At 37.1% G+C, this 12,013-nt stretch overlaps 1 protein-coding gene across 1 annotated transcript in view; it reads left to right on the forward strand.

Moving 5' to 3' along the window:
- LOC136035669 (conserved oligomeric Golgi complex subunit 1-like) overlaps positions 1-12,013 on the forward strand; it is a 105,332-nt gene that overhangs the window by 52,573 nt on the left and 40,746 nt on the right. Inside the window, exon 4 of the mRNA XM_065717586.1 lies at positions 10,231-10,376. Within this exon, the coding sequence (XP_065573658.1) occupies positions 10,231-10,376 (146 nt within the window). The remainder of the gene's footprint in view (positions 1-10,230; positions 10,377-12,013) is intronic.

Raw genomic sequence — 12,013 nt, forward strand, 5'->3', positions numbered from 1 at the left:
TTAGAACTCCTTTGCTGATGCAGAAGCGAAATTTCATTTCACAGACAGTCTTACGATTGCTAACAAATTCCAAATCTAATAAATCGTCATCAAGGGCTTGGCACCCCTTTAGCAGGGATGTGCCTTGTAATTTTAGCAGAATGCTTATCGAAGTGGTTCGTGATTGAAGTCCCGTCATTCATATTCTCACGATTGATAAATAATGTTGCTATTTTTTTCCATGAGCTCATTGAATCAGCAGCGGAAGACAAGGCCTTGGGACACCTGCAAAAGCGCTGGGAGGAAAAATTAAAATTTCTAGCTGTGTCCAAGCTTACTTTGCCACTTGCAATACCAACTTTATTGCCGAATGGTACCTATATTGCATATTTTCTTAAAAAAGTTTTGAAAGGATTTTCAGTCTCTAATATAAGTAACAGTGTCATATTTCGAAGAGCTGGAAAAATTGTACCCCCCCTCCCCAATACATTTGAAATAACATTTTTGGGGTATTTCCGTTTTAAAATTTAATTTTTTTTTTAATTTTCATTGGTAAAATTTGAATTAAAAAAGAAAATAACCCCACCCTAGATTTTGTAAAGTATATTTTGCCCCCTTCCCCCTAAATTTTCGTAGATTGACCCCAAGAGCTAAAGCTGGCCAGCTGATCCTTCAAAATACCAAATCCCTCAAACCACCAGCTTTGAAGTGGAAAGTTGGCTTGTTGCTCCTTGTTTCAATTTAGAGCGTACAATGATTTTCAATCTTTATGACTCGGGTAACAGATGGCGCATTGACGCCTTCCTCTAATCGTAAAAATGTTGTATCTGCGTGAGCGGAGGCATAGCTTCCAATACTCTCTGGTATTGTCATCATTTTGGCTCAGTCTATTGGCAAAATTTTCTTGTTGTTCTTTTCTTCTCAGAATTTTTTTTTTTAATTTAATTTCCTTGTTGTTTCTTTCTCTTCTCATTGAGTTGATATGAGTTCGAGTTGCTTTAAACTCCCAAACTTACTTTTATATTCCGCACTTAGATATTCCTCATGAAGCCTGCTTGTTAAAGAAGACGCTTCAAATATTTCCTTGGTGATCCAAGGCTTCCTCAACTTGCTATTTTTGAGATTTACATATTCGCTTGGGCATGTATTGCAGTACACTGACTGAATGATTTCCATCAGGTAGTCCAATGCACTGGAGACATCATCCGCTATACTCAAAACATCATCGAAACAAATGTATTTTAACTCATACCCCGACTTTCGTAGATTATCCTTTCTTTTAGCTCACAAGTTATTGTCTTTTTTGTCAAGTTCAGTTTTTTCAACCCAACATGGACGGCACCTACAGCTAATAATGACTTAAGCAGGACAGAGCTACATCATCAAATTTCTGACTCAAAACTTCGAATGAAGAAATATATTGTTGATTAAACTTGCTGAAAGACACGTTAGACGCGAAGGAATAGATGTTATAGGGAAAAAATTATTAGCAACAATCAAGTTTTAGTAACAGTCCAAATTGACTTACTTGACTTAAGTCTAACCCGTCCCTGGAGGTCGTCTTGGGGCCTCTTTCTTCGTTTTGGCAATATGTCTTCTGCAAGCCTCATGGTCTTCTGATAGGTGAAGAAAGTTGGAAAAACGATGAGGTGCAAAACTGATTAATCCGTTGTACGTGATCGAGCGACTGAAGTTGCTGGAGTTGGATCCTGGTGAGCATTGTTGATCTTGGTGAGGACGAAAATAGAGAATTTAGCCTTCAAACACGATTTTCGAGAGACGAACTGATTAATCCGTTTTACCTGACCGAGCCACTAAAGTTGCCGGAGTTGGATCTTGGTGAGGATTGTTGATCTTGGTGAGGTCGAGAATACAGAATTTAGCCTTCAAAGATGATTTTCGGGAAACGGAACTAATTAATCCGCTTAACATGACTGAGCCACTGAAGTTGTTGCAGCTGGATCTTGGTGAGGATTGTTGATCTTAGTGAGGATGAGAATAGAGAATTTAGCCTGCAAAGATGATTTTCGGGAGACGGAACTGATCAGTCTCTTGTACGTGACCGAGCAACTGAAGTTGCTGGAGTTGAATCTTGGTGAGGATTGTAGATTGGATATTAAGGCGCTCAATGAGTTAGATTTTTGAGGTCTGATGAAGGTAGATAATACCAGCAATGCAGGGGAGACATTTAGTTCCAAACGCTGCGAGTTGACACTGGTCATCTACCCTCAACGTGAAATTTCCAAATTACCTTCCCCAAATCAAACAAATGAAGATTAGAATCACCCATGCAGTTGAAATCAAATCTTGCACGAGACACTCAGAGATTCCTTTATCAAACATAGAATCTCCCTCTCTGAATTTGCTGAAATTACAATCAGGAAAAGAATACACCGAGAGAGAGCTTTCGTGACCAAGATTTTCACATATAGTAACAAAACCTGTTTTTTTAAATATATAATTATATATAAGATATTTAAATTATAATTAGATTATATTTAAATATATAATCACTGTACATCGTCATATCCATCTGTCAGATGACAATTCAACGCGCAACAGAACAATGGCTCAATTTCTCCAAGGTTTACGTTAGAAGCTTGAACATATGCACTACTAAGAAGTTGACGAAGGCTTATTTGAGACGAATCAGGGTGTTCATCCCTTGCTGTGTTTGCTGACAGAGCTTTTTCAAGATAAAAAGGTCAAAATTTAATGACTAACATCCCTACTAGAGAAAAATAAAAGCATGGAATTTCACTCTGGAAAATTATGCGAAAGCACCATATGCACTACTAAGAAGTTGCCGAAGGCTTATTTGAGACGAATCAGGGTGTTTATCTCTTGCTTTGTTTGCTGACAGAACTTTTCAAGATAGTAAGGTCGGCGCGTTAATTCATCTGGGATCAATGAAAGCCAGAGAAGCAGAACAAACTTAAATGATTGACATCCCTGAAAGAGAAAAAAAAAGCAAAAAAACTCCCGCCCGGGAAAATTATGCGAAAGCAACATATGCACTACTAAGAAGTTGCCGAAGGCTTATTTTAGGCGAATCAGGGTGTTTATCTCTTGCTTTGTTTGCTGACAGAACTTTTCAAGATAGTAATGTCGGCGTGTTAATTCATCTGGGATCAATGAAAGCCAGAGAAGCCGAACAAACTTGAATGATTGACATCCCTGAAAGAGAAAAATAAAAGCAAAAAAACTCCCACCCGGGAAAATTATGCGAAAGCAACATATGCACTACTAAGAAGTTGCCGAAGGCTTATTTGAGACGAATCAGGGTGTTTATCTCTTGCTTTGTTTGCTGACAGAAGTTTTCAAGATAGTAAGGTCGGCGTGTTAATTCATCTGGGATCAATGAAAGCCAGAGAAACCGAACAAACTTAAATGATTGACATCCCTGAAAGAGAAAAATAAAAGCAGAAAAACTCCCACCCGGGAAAATTATGCGAAAGCAAAATATGCTCTACTAAGAAGTTTCCGAAGGCTTATTTGAGACGAATCAGGGTGTTTATCTCTTGCTTTGTTTGCTGACAGAACTTTTCAAGATAGAAAGGTCGGCGTGTTAATTCATCTGGGATCAATGAAAGCCAGAGAAGCAGAACAAACTTAAATGATTGACATCCCTGAAAGAGAAAAATAAAAGCAAAAAAACTCCCACCCGGGAAAATTATGCGAAAGCAACATATGCACTACTAAGAAATTGCCGAAGGCTTATTTGAGGCGAATCAGGGTGTTTATCTCTTGCTTTGTTTGCTGACAGAACTTTTCAAGATAGTAAGGTCGGCGTGTTAATTCATCTGGGATCAGTGAAAGCCAGAGAAGCCGAACAAACTTAAATGATTGACATCCCTGAAAGAGAAAAATAAAAGCAAAAAAACTCCCACCCGGGAAAATTATGCGAAAGCAACATATGTACTACTAAGAAGTTGCCGAAGGCTTATTTGAGGCGAATCAGGGTGTTTATCTCTTGCTTTGTTTGCTGACAGAACTTTTCAAGATAGTAAGGTCCGCGTGTTAATTCATCTGGGATCAATGAAAGCCAGAGAAGCCGAACAAACTTAAATGATTGACATCCCTGAAAGAGAAAAATAAAAGCAAAAAAAACTCCCACCCGGGAAAATTATGCGAAAGCAGCCTATGCACTACTAAGAAGTTGCCGAAGGCTTATTTGAGGCGAATCAGGGTGTTTATCTCTTGGTTTGTTTGCTGACAGAACTTTTCAAGATAGTAAGGTCGGCGTGTTAATTCATCTGGGATCAATGAAAGCCAGAGAAGCCGAACAAACTTAAATGATTGACACCCCTGAAAGAGAAAAATAAAAGCAAAAAAACTCCCACCCGGGAAAATTATGCGAAAGCAACATATGCACTACTAAGAAGTTGCCGAAGGCTTATTTGAGACGAATCAGGGTGTTTATCTCTTGCTTTGTTTGCTGACAGAACTTTTCAAGATAGTAAGGTCGGCGTGTTAATTCATCTGGGATCAATGAAAGCCAGAGAAGCCGAACAAACTTAAATGATTGACATCCCTGAAAGAGAAAAATAAAAGCAAAAAAACTCCCACCCGGGAAAATTATGCGAAAGCAACATATGCACTACTAAGAAGTTGCCGAAGGCTTATTTGAGACGAATCAGGGTGTTTATCTCTTGCTTTGTTTGCTGACAGAACTTTTCAAGATAGTAAGGTCGGCGTGTTAATTCATCTGGGATCAATGAAAGCCAGAGAAGCCGAACAAACTTAAATGATTGACATCCCTGAAAGAGAAAAATAAAAGCAAAAAAACTCCCACCCGGGAAAATTATGCGAAAGCAACATATGCACTACTAAGAAGTTGCCGAAGGCTTATTTGAGACGAATCAGGGTGTTTATCTCTTGCTTTGTTTGCTGACAGAACTTTTCAAGATAGTAAGGTCGGCGTGTTAATTCATCTGGGATCAATGAAAGCCAGAGAAGCCGAACAAACTTAAATGATTGACATCCCTGAAAGAGAAAAATAAAAGCAAAAAAACTCCCACCCGGAAAAATTATGCGAAAGCAACATATGCACTACTAAGAAGTTGCCGAAGGCTTATTTGAGACGAATCAGGGTGTTTATCTCTTGCTTTGTTTGCTGACAGAACTTTTCAAGATAGTAAGGTCGGCGTGTTAATTCATCTGGGATCAATGAAAGCCAGAGAAGCCGAACAAACTTAAATGATTGACATCCCTGAAAGAGAAAAATAAAAGCAAAAAAAAATCTCACCCGGGAAAACTATGCAAAAGCAACATATGCACTACAAAGAAGTTGTCGAAGGCTTTTGAGACGAATCAGGCTGTTTATCTCTTGCTGTGTTTGCTGACAGAACTTTTCAAGATAGTAAGGTCGGCGTGTTAATTCATCTGGGATCAATGAAAGCCAGAGAAGCCGAACAAACTTCAATGATTGACATCCCTGAAAGACAAAAATAAAAGCAAAAAAAAATCCCACCCGGGAAAACTATGCAAAAGCAACATATGCACTACTAAGAAGTTGCCGAAGGCTTATTTGAGGCGAAGCAGGGTGTTTATCTCTTGCTTTGTTTGCTGACAGAACTTTTCAAGATAGAAAGGTCGGCGTGTTAATTCATCTGGGGATCAATGAAAGCCAGAGAAGCCGAACAAACTTCAATGATTGACATCCCTGAAAGAGAAAAATAAAAGCAAAAAAAATCCCACCCGGGAAAACTATGCGAAAGCAACATATGCACTACTAAGAAGTTGTCGAAGGCTTTTGAGACGAATCAGGCTGTTTATCTCTTGCTGTGTTTGCTGACAGAACTTTCCAAGATAGAAAGGTCGGCGCGTTAATTCAACAAGGATCAATGAAAGGCAGAGAAGCCGAATAAAAATTAAGAAAAATTAAAGCAAATAAAATCCCACGCGGAAAAATTATGCGAAAGAAAAAAGGGAGAAAAAGAAACAAAATAACTAAAAAACAATTTAGTAGGAAAATAAAGTGTACTAAGAATAAAGAGAGAAAAAAAATATTAGACAAAAACAAATAACAACAATAAAATTGTAGGCTACACGTATTATACTAGACATCTTATTTTTCTTGCAGACGTTTCTCCAGGTAGTTCCAAAAGCGTGTTTCCGCAGTCTGTTCATACATGTTCAATTTCAAACGGATCCCTCGCTGCGTCCAAAACATTTCTACGTCGTTTTAAAAGTGATTATCACACAAATATACCTAATCCAGATAACTTAGCCTTGTGTGCAAAAACTCTCCATCTATTTCTTTACCACGAAAGCTATCCATCACTGGGCAGCTTTATCTCTAGAGCTATTAGGATACCCGTTCAGTTTGGAGTGTAAAATGCTAGAAGTATCACTTGGTATACACCAGTAATACCCATCTTTGAGGATAAAATAGTGAGAACACATGCTTTTAAATAACCTCTGAAAATGTTAGCCGTTTGGCCGTGCTGTTTGGCCGCTGAACATTTGACAATCTTGCAATTTTTCTTTGATGATATTGTCAAGTTTGATTTCAAGCTTTTCAATTTGCTATTTCTAGTTAAATTTTGAGTTAAACACAGGTTAAGTATTCCCTAGGATTAGTAAGGATATAATAATCTTGATTGCTTTGTTATGGGAAAATAAGTACTGTTGGCCTAAAAATTATCTGAAATCTGGGATTTTCCTCAAAATTGAGGCAGTCGATCCAGGTAGTAAACACATTTAATTTCCTGTTCTATTGGGAGGGTGGGATTAAATATTACCATTTCAAAGTAATCTGGAGAGTAGATTATATTCTCTTTATGAGTATCTTGCAAAGAGGTGTGTAGGTCAACTAGGTACATTTGCATAAACCTGTTTCTAAGGGGAAGGGGATACAAATTGGAAAATACACAAAAAACAGTTTTTTTGGAAATTATTCGGAAAATTTTGTATATAGCTTGATTTTGTGAGGGGGCAAGGATCCCCTCCCCCTGCACGCGCATTCCATTCTCTTTTGATTTGGTCCTAGAGATTCAAAGTTTGCGAAGTATGCTTTCAATTCACGTTCAATCTGGTTTAAAATTGGATTAAATTTTGATGAAACTGATTTAGTGGGACGGTTTCAAAGACCGTCTATTGCTATGCCCAAAATACTACATTCACTATCAAACAAAACAAGTTGCACCTCTTAATTTCTGTTTAAATAAACCGAAAACTCAGTTTCCGTGAAATTTTAGTAATCTAAAAATTCGGTATGGATTTTAGATTTGCAAAGTTTCTATTATGAGTCCCTCTCTGATCCAGAAATAGGCAGCTGGTCGCCACTTAGGGTTTAGCTTAACCCCTGGTTCCACCTGAGAGTCCCTGCGCAAAATCTTTGGAAAATCCCTGATAAGTCTCGCAAATATTCCCCGATAGTTATTGAGTAGATAGTAATAACTATCTAGCTTATCATTTATTTGCGCTTTTTTCTGTATTTTGTATTTTTTCTCTTGTTTTCTTGTTTTTCCTGTTTACTCATCTTCCTCTAGTTAACTCAGAAAGGGCTATATCTTCCTTAAGGTACCAGATGCCCTATATTGCAAATAAGTTTAACCTGGATGAAGTAATTCCTAAGAATCGTTTATCAATAAAAACGTTTGTTTTGACGATTATTCTTCGTCGAAATGTGGGGACTTGACAATGCTGGATTCATTTTAATCTAAGTTTAGTTTAAACTCGTGCTGGGTTGGGCTCTACTCTTTTTTCCGTTCTTTCGTTATCTTGTTTTTTTTTGCCTCTTGTTGCTTGTTTTCTTGATCTATTCTTATTTTTGTCTGAATATGTATTACTTTAAAATGTTAAATTGACCTTTATATTCAGTTTATTAAGCTAACAATTCGAACGTCGCTCTCTGTTAGCTAAAGTAGGAAAAAAATTGGCATAGCCGATGTGATATTAAAGGTTTACCTTACCTACTCCATTTAATATCCTAATTCGTTTCTATGGGTAATGGAATTTAGTCGCCATAAAAAAATACTTGATTCGGCTGCCACCTAAAAGATCCAAATTACTCTAAAGAAACCAATATAGACTTGAAAGCTGACTTAACATTCAAGTTTAGCTAGAGCTTCAAGTCTAGCTCAGTACAGAAGTCCAGCTAGGCTTCCATGGGAGACTTCTGTGAATGCGTACATTGTCTCCCTAGATTTTTTAACCCCTTGCTAGATTTTTAAAATACTCTTTGATATTTTATTAAAAAATCCCTTTTTTGGTATTCCTATTGAATAAAATCGAAAAAGCAACAATGTATCCCCCCTACATTTTGTAAAAATATACTTTGCCCCACCCTTTCTGTAATTTTGCGAGTTAAAGTCTCTGTAATTAGTGTTTAAATGTGAGCAGTTGAAGAGATTCAATTTTAGGGGATTTTGCATTCAATTACTTTTGCCAACTATCTGGCCAGTTGTTTTGCAGGCTGTTTTTCTGTCACAAGGCAACTGTTCCACGTTTGCACCAAAATGGCAAAAATTCAAAACAATTTTTTTTTAACTCGCTCCAAGATCCCTCTGTTTACCTAAGTTCCCTTCCTCATATTTTTCCTACAAATGTTTTAAATCAGTTATAAATTTGCCCAGCTGGAAAGTTTGTCTGGAAACACACCCAACTGAAAATTTCTAAACTTAGTTACCCTGTCAGCAGGGTGACAGAAGAGATATCCTGAGTAACTAAATTTAAATGTGTCACACAAAGTTTTTGAGTTTTGAGCTAAGTTCTTGGCTTTAACATGCTACAGTACATTGACATGTGAACAGGAGCTGTCTGGAAAGTCTGCCCAGACGTGTAAGACGCGTACAGAGGTATGGAGGCTAGCTAGTTAATAATAAATATGAACACTGCAGCAGTATAATTTGCAGTGGAGCAGGGGGAAGGGCATATATGCCCCCAGACCACGGCTCCCTCCAGACCCTAGTTTGCCCTCCCCCAGATGAAATTTAGTTTCTCCAAGAATCCCGTGAAAACTAAGATAAGCCTGCATAATTCAAGCATCAACAAAAACGACTCAGTTTTCTTTAGTATATCTTTACCTTTTTTGATACTGTGTGGCTCATTTTCAGTTTGCACTATCGTTTTCACTTGGTTTTGAGAAATTGGCTTCAGCTTTGCCCCCTCCTCCCAGGATTTTGACAAAATTACGCCACTAGAATAGTGGCTTACTGGAATTTAAAGAAATGTCTAGTGTCCAAAATGGAAGATTACGCCACTGGAATAGTGGCTTACTGGAATTTAAAGAAATGTCTAGTGTCCAAAATGGAAGATTACGCCACTGGAATAATAACAAACTGAAAACTGTGCAATCGAGGAATTTTTATTTTACATGCCTGCAGTACGTGATCGTGCTCTCACTTATAAAACGGAGGAAGTGCAGCTGACAGCAGTCGATGAGTTTTATGTTGAGTACGTGATCGTGCTCTCACTTATAAAACGGAGGAAGTGCAGCTGACAGCAGTCGATGAGTTTTATGTTGAGTACGTGATCGTGCTCTCACTTATAAAACGGAGGAAGTGCAGCTGACAGCAGTCGATGAGTTTTATGTTGAGTACGTGATCGTGCTCTCACTTATAAAACGGAGGAAGTGCAGCTGACAGCAGTCGATGAGTTTTATGTTGAGTACGTGATCGTGCTCTCACTTATAAAACGGAGGAAGTGCAGCTGACAGCAGTCGATGAGTTTTATGTTGAGCACTTTTGGACACTAGACTGGAAAGTCAATTCCAAAATGGAAGATGAACTGACAGTGGCATGTCTGTGGTAAACTGTGGTTGTTTTAAGACAAAGTTTCATATTTTCTGCAGAATTTTCTTTTTGGGCTGGGGAAGAAAGAGAAATTTGTGGAAGACCCTTAATAAATGAAGTCTAAAAATATGGGGGAAAACTGGACGCTTTCATACCCTGAGCTCTGTTTTCAGCCCACTCACATCCAACATGGAGTTCAACTCGGGTTGTGCATCTTATAGTTTTCAGTGCCGTGTTCAATACGGGCGAATCTCTTCTCAGAACCCGTGTTCAACCATGCTATTCTGGTGCGTTACAATTTTGCGGAACCCATGTCCAACACGCTTGGAACTCGCAAGATGAAAACGCCATTAAAATTTCGCTGGGTTGAACACGCAGAACCTGAAACCGATTTTTGTCAAAACACGCTTCAAACCCTGGGACCTGAAAGCAAAACTCTGTGTGCATTCTTGAGGTAGAAGCTCTGTCTTATACTTCTATAATTTCTTCTATATAACGATTTGTTTCTCAGGAGAATCTGCGATGACAATTTGAAGATGGCAGTAAACACAGTGATATGGCTGGTTGAAGTCATTCCTCAAATTTGGCAAAGTATAGAAGCACAGGAATTACCAGGTGCTGTTAAGAAGTATAAACAGTGTTGCGAAGTAATTGAAGGTACGATATATTTACTATTGCCTGAAAGATTTAGTATAGAAGCAATGGAACTGCTTTAGGATGTAATGAGGTATCAGTAAATGATACTATGATGTGGTAATCAATGTTAGGTTAAACCCAACCATGAGAAGAAAGGAAAAAAAAAACAAAAAACAAGTATTGGAAAAAAAAGTTCTGAGGCTAGATACAGACACAAAAAAAGAGAAAAAATGTAAATATTTCAAATGTACCAGACAAGGTGCCTTGGACTTGGATGAAAATAAAAAGAAACGGAAGCAGCAACAAGAAGAGACTAAAAAAGTGGATCAAAATGGACAGTAAAAAGAAAAGTTCAGAAATAGAAAGCTAAAGGTGAGTAAGATATAGCAATAAATAAATATACAATGGTTTTACATGTGACAGGTAAATTAAATTGTTAAATTTTATATGCAACTATTGTATATTTGTTTTTAGGTTCGTTTTACTTATCCGTGGTTTTTTTTTATTTTTATCTGTTAAATATTTAGAATTTAACATGAAGTTTATATGGATCAAGTTACCCATGGGATAAGTAGATATACTGTATTTTTACTAATTGAAACAATCTATTGAGTAATTTTTCACTTCAAAAAAAAATGCAAAAAAATATATAAAGTAAAGTAAATACATCTTCATCTTCCGCAACGCTCATTATCCTGTTAATTAAATTTTAGCCTAATGAGGTTTTGTTGGTAAACAGTTTTAATATATTTTTTTTGTTAATATAACGATATAAAATTAATTCATCTGCAAAAAGCAAAAAGTTTCTCTATAACATTAGGTCTTCGGTACCCAGGCTAGTGCTCTTTGGGGTCTAAATCCTGGGATTGCAGTTTTCTAATCTCAGAACCCAAAGACAAAAATAAATATAATAAACGGGACAGCAGATTGCTAGTATTAGTACTAGTGCTAGTATTCTAATAAATTAGATTTTAATTAGATTAGATTTTAGGATTTCAGTTCAGATATTTTTGAACTTCATTTCTTAGGGTAGAGGTCTTGTGAAACTTTTCTTGTATTTCCCATTGCTAGAGCACTCATGGATACATTGAAGTAGACGTATTTTATGTCCTTGTGTTATTTTTGGTTCTTGGGAGGGGGGGGGGGTGTATTAAACCAATGAATATTTGTTTACAGTTTACTTTCTTCTAGATTTTGACTTACGTTTTGCCTATCAAAACTGATTCTGTAAGTAACTATACCTGCTTAAGTCTATATATAAATTTTATTCTTTGAAAAATTAAGCCTTAGTCTATGCACACTCGAAACCAAACCTTACTCTATATTACTCTGTACTCTATACTTGCTCTCTCTATACATAAACCTTAGTTTTAGAAAAATTAAATATTAAGCCTTAATCTATGCACAATTAAAACTAAACCTTACTTTATATATAAACTTATGTTTTGCCTGTCAAAACGGATTTTGGAAGTAGTTATAACCACTTCACACTATATATAAATCTGCAAGCAATTATCCCATCAGTACCAATCAGATGTAAGCACTATAATTTTATTTACATTACTTTATTGATTTTACGGAATGCTTTGCTTCCAGATGATTGAGAGATTGTCTTAAAACCCTCCAAGCCCTCCAGTGGTCCTAGTTCTTACCGACCC

Source organism: Artemia franciscana, chromosome 14 (assembly GCF_032884065.1).
Source record: "Artemia franciscana chromosome 14, ASM3288406v1, whole genome shotgun sequence".
In the NCBI taxonomy this organism is placed as follows: domain Eukaryota; kingdom Metazoa; phylum Arthropoda; class Branchiopoda; order Anostraca; family Artemiidae; genus Artemia; species Artemia franciscana.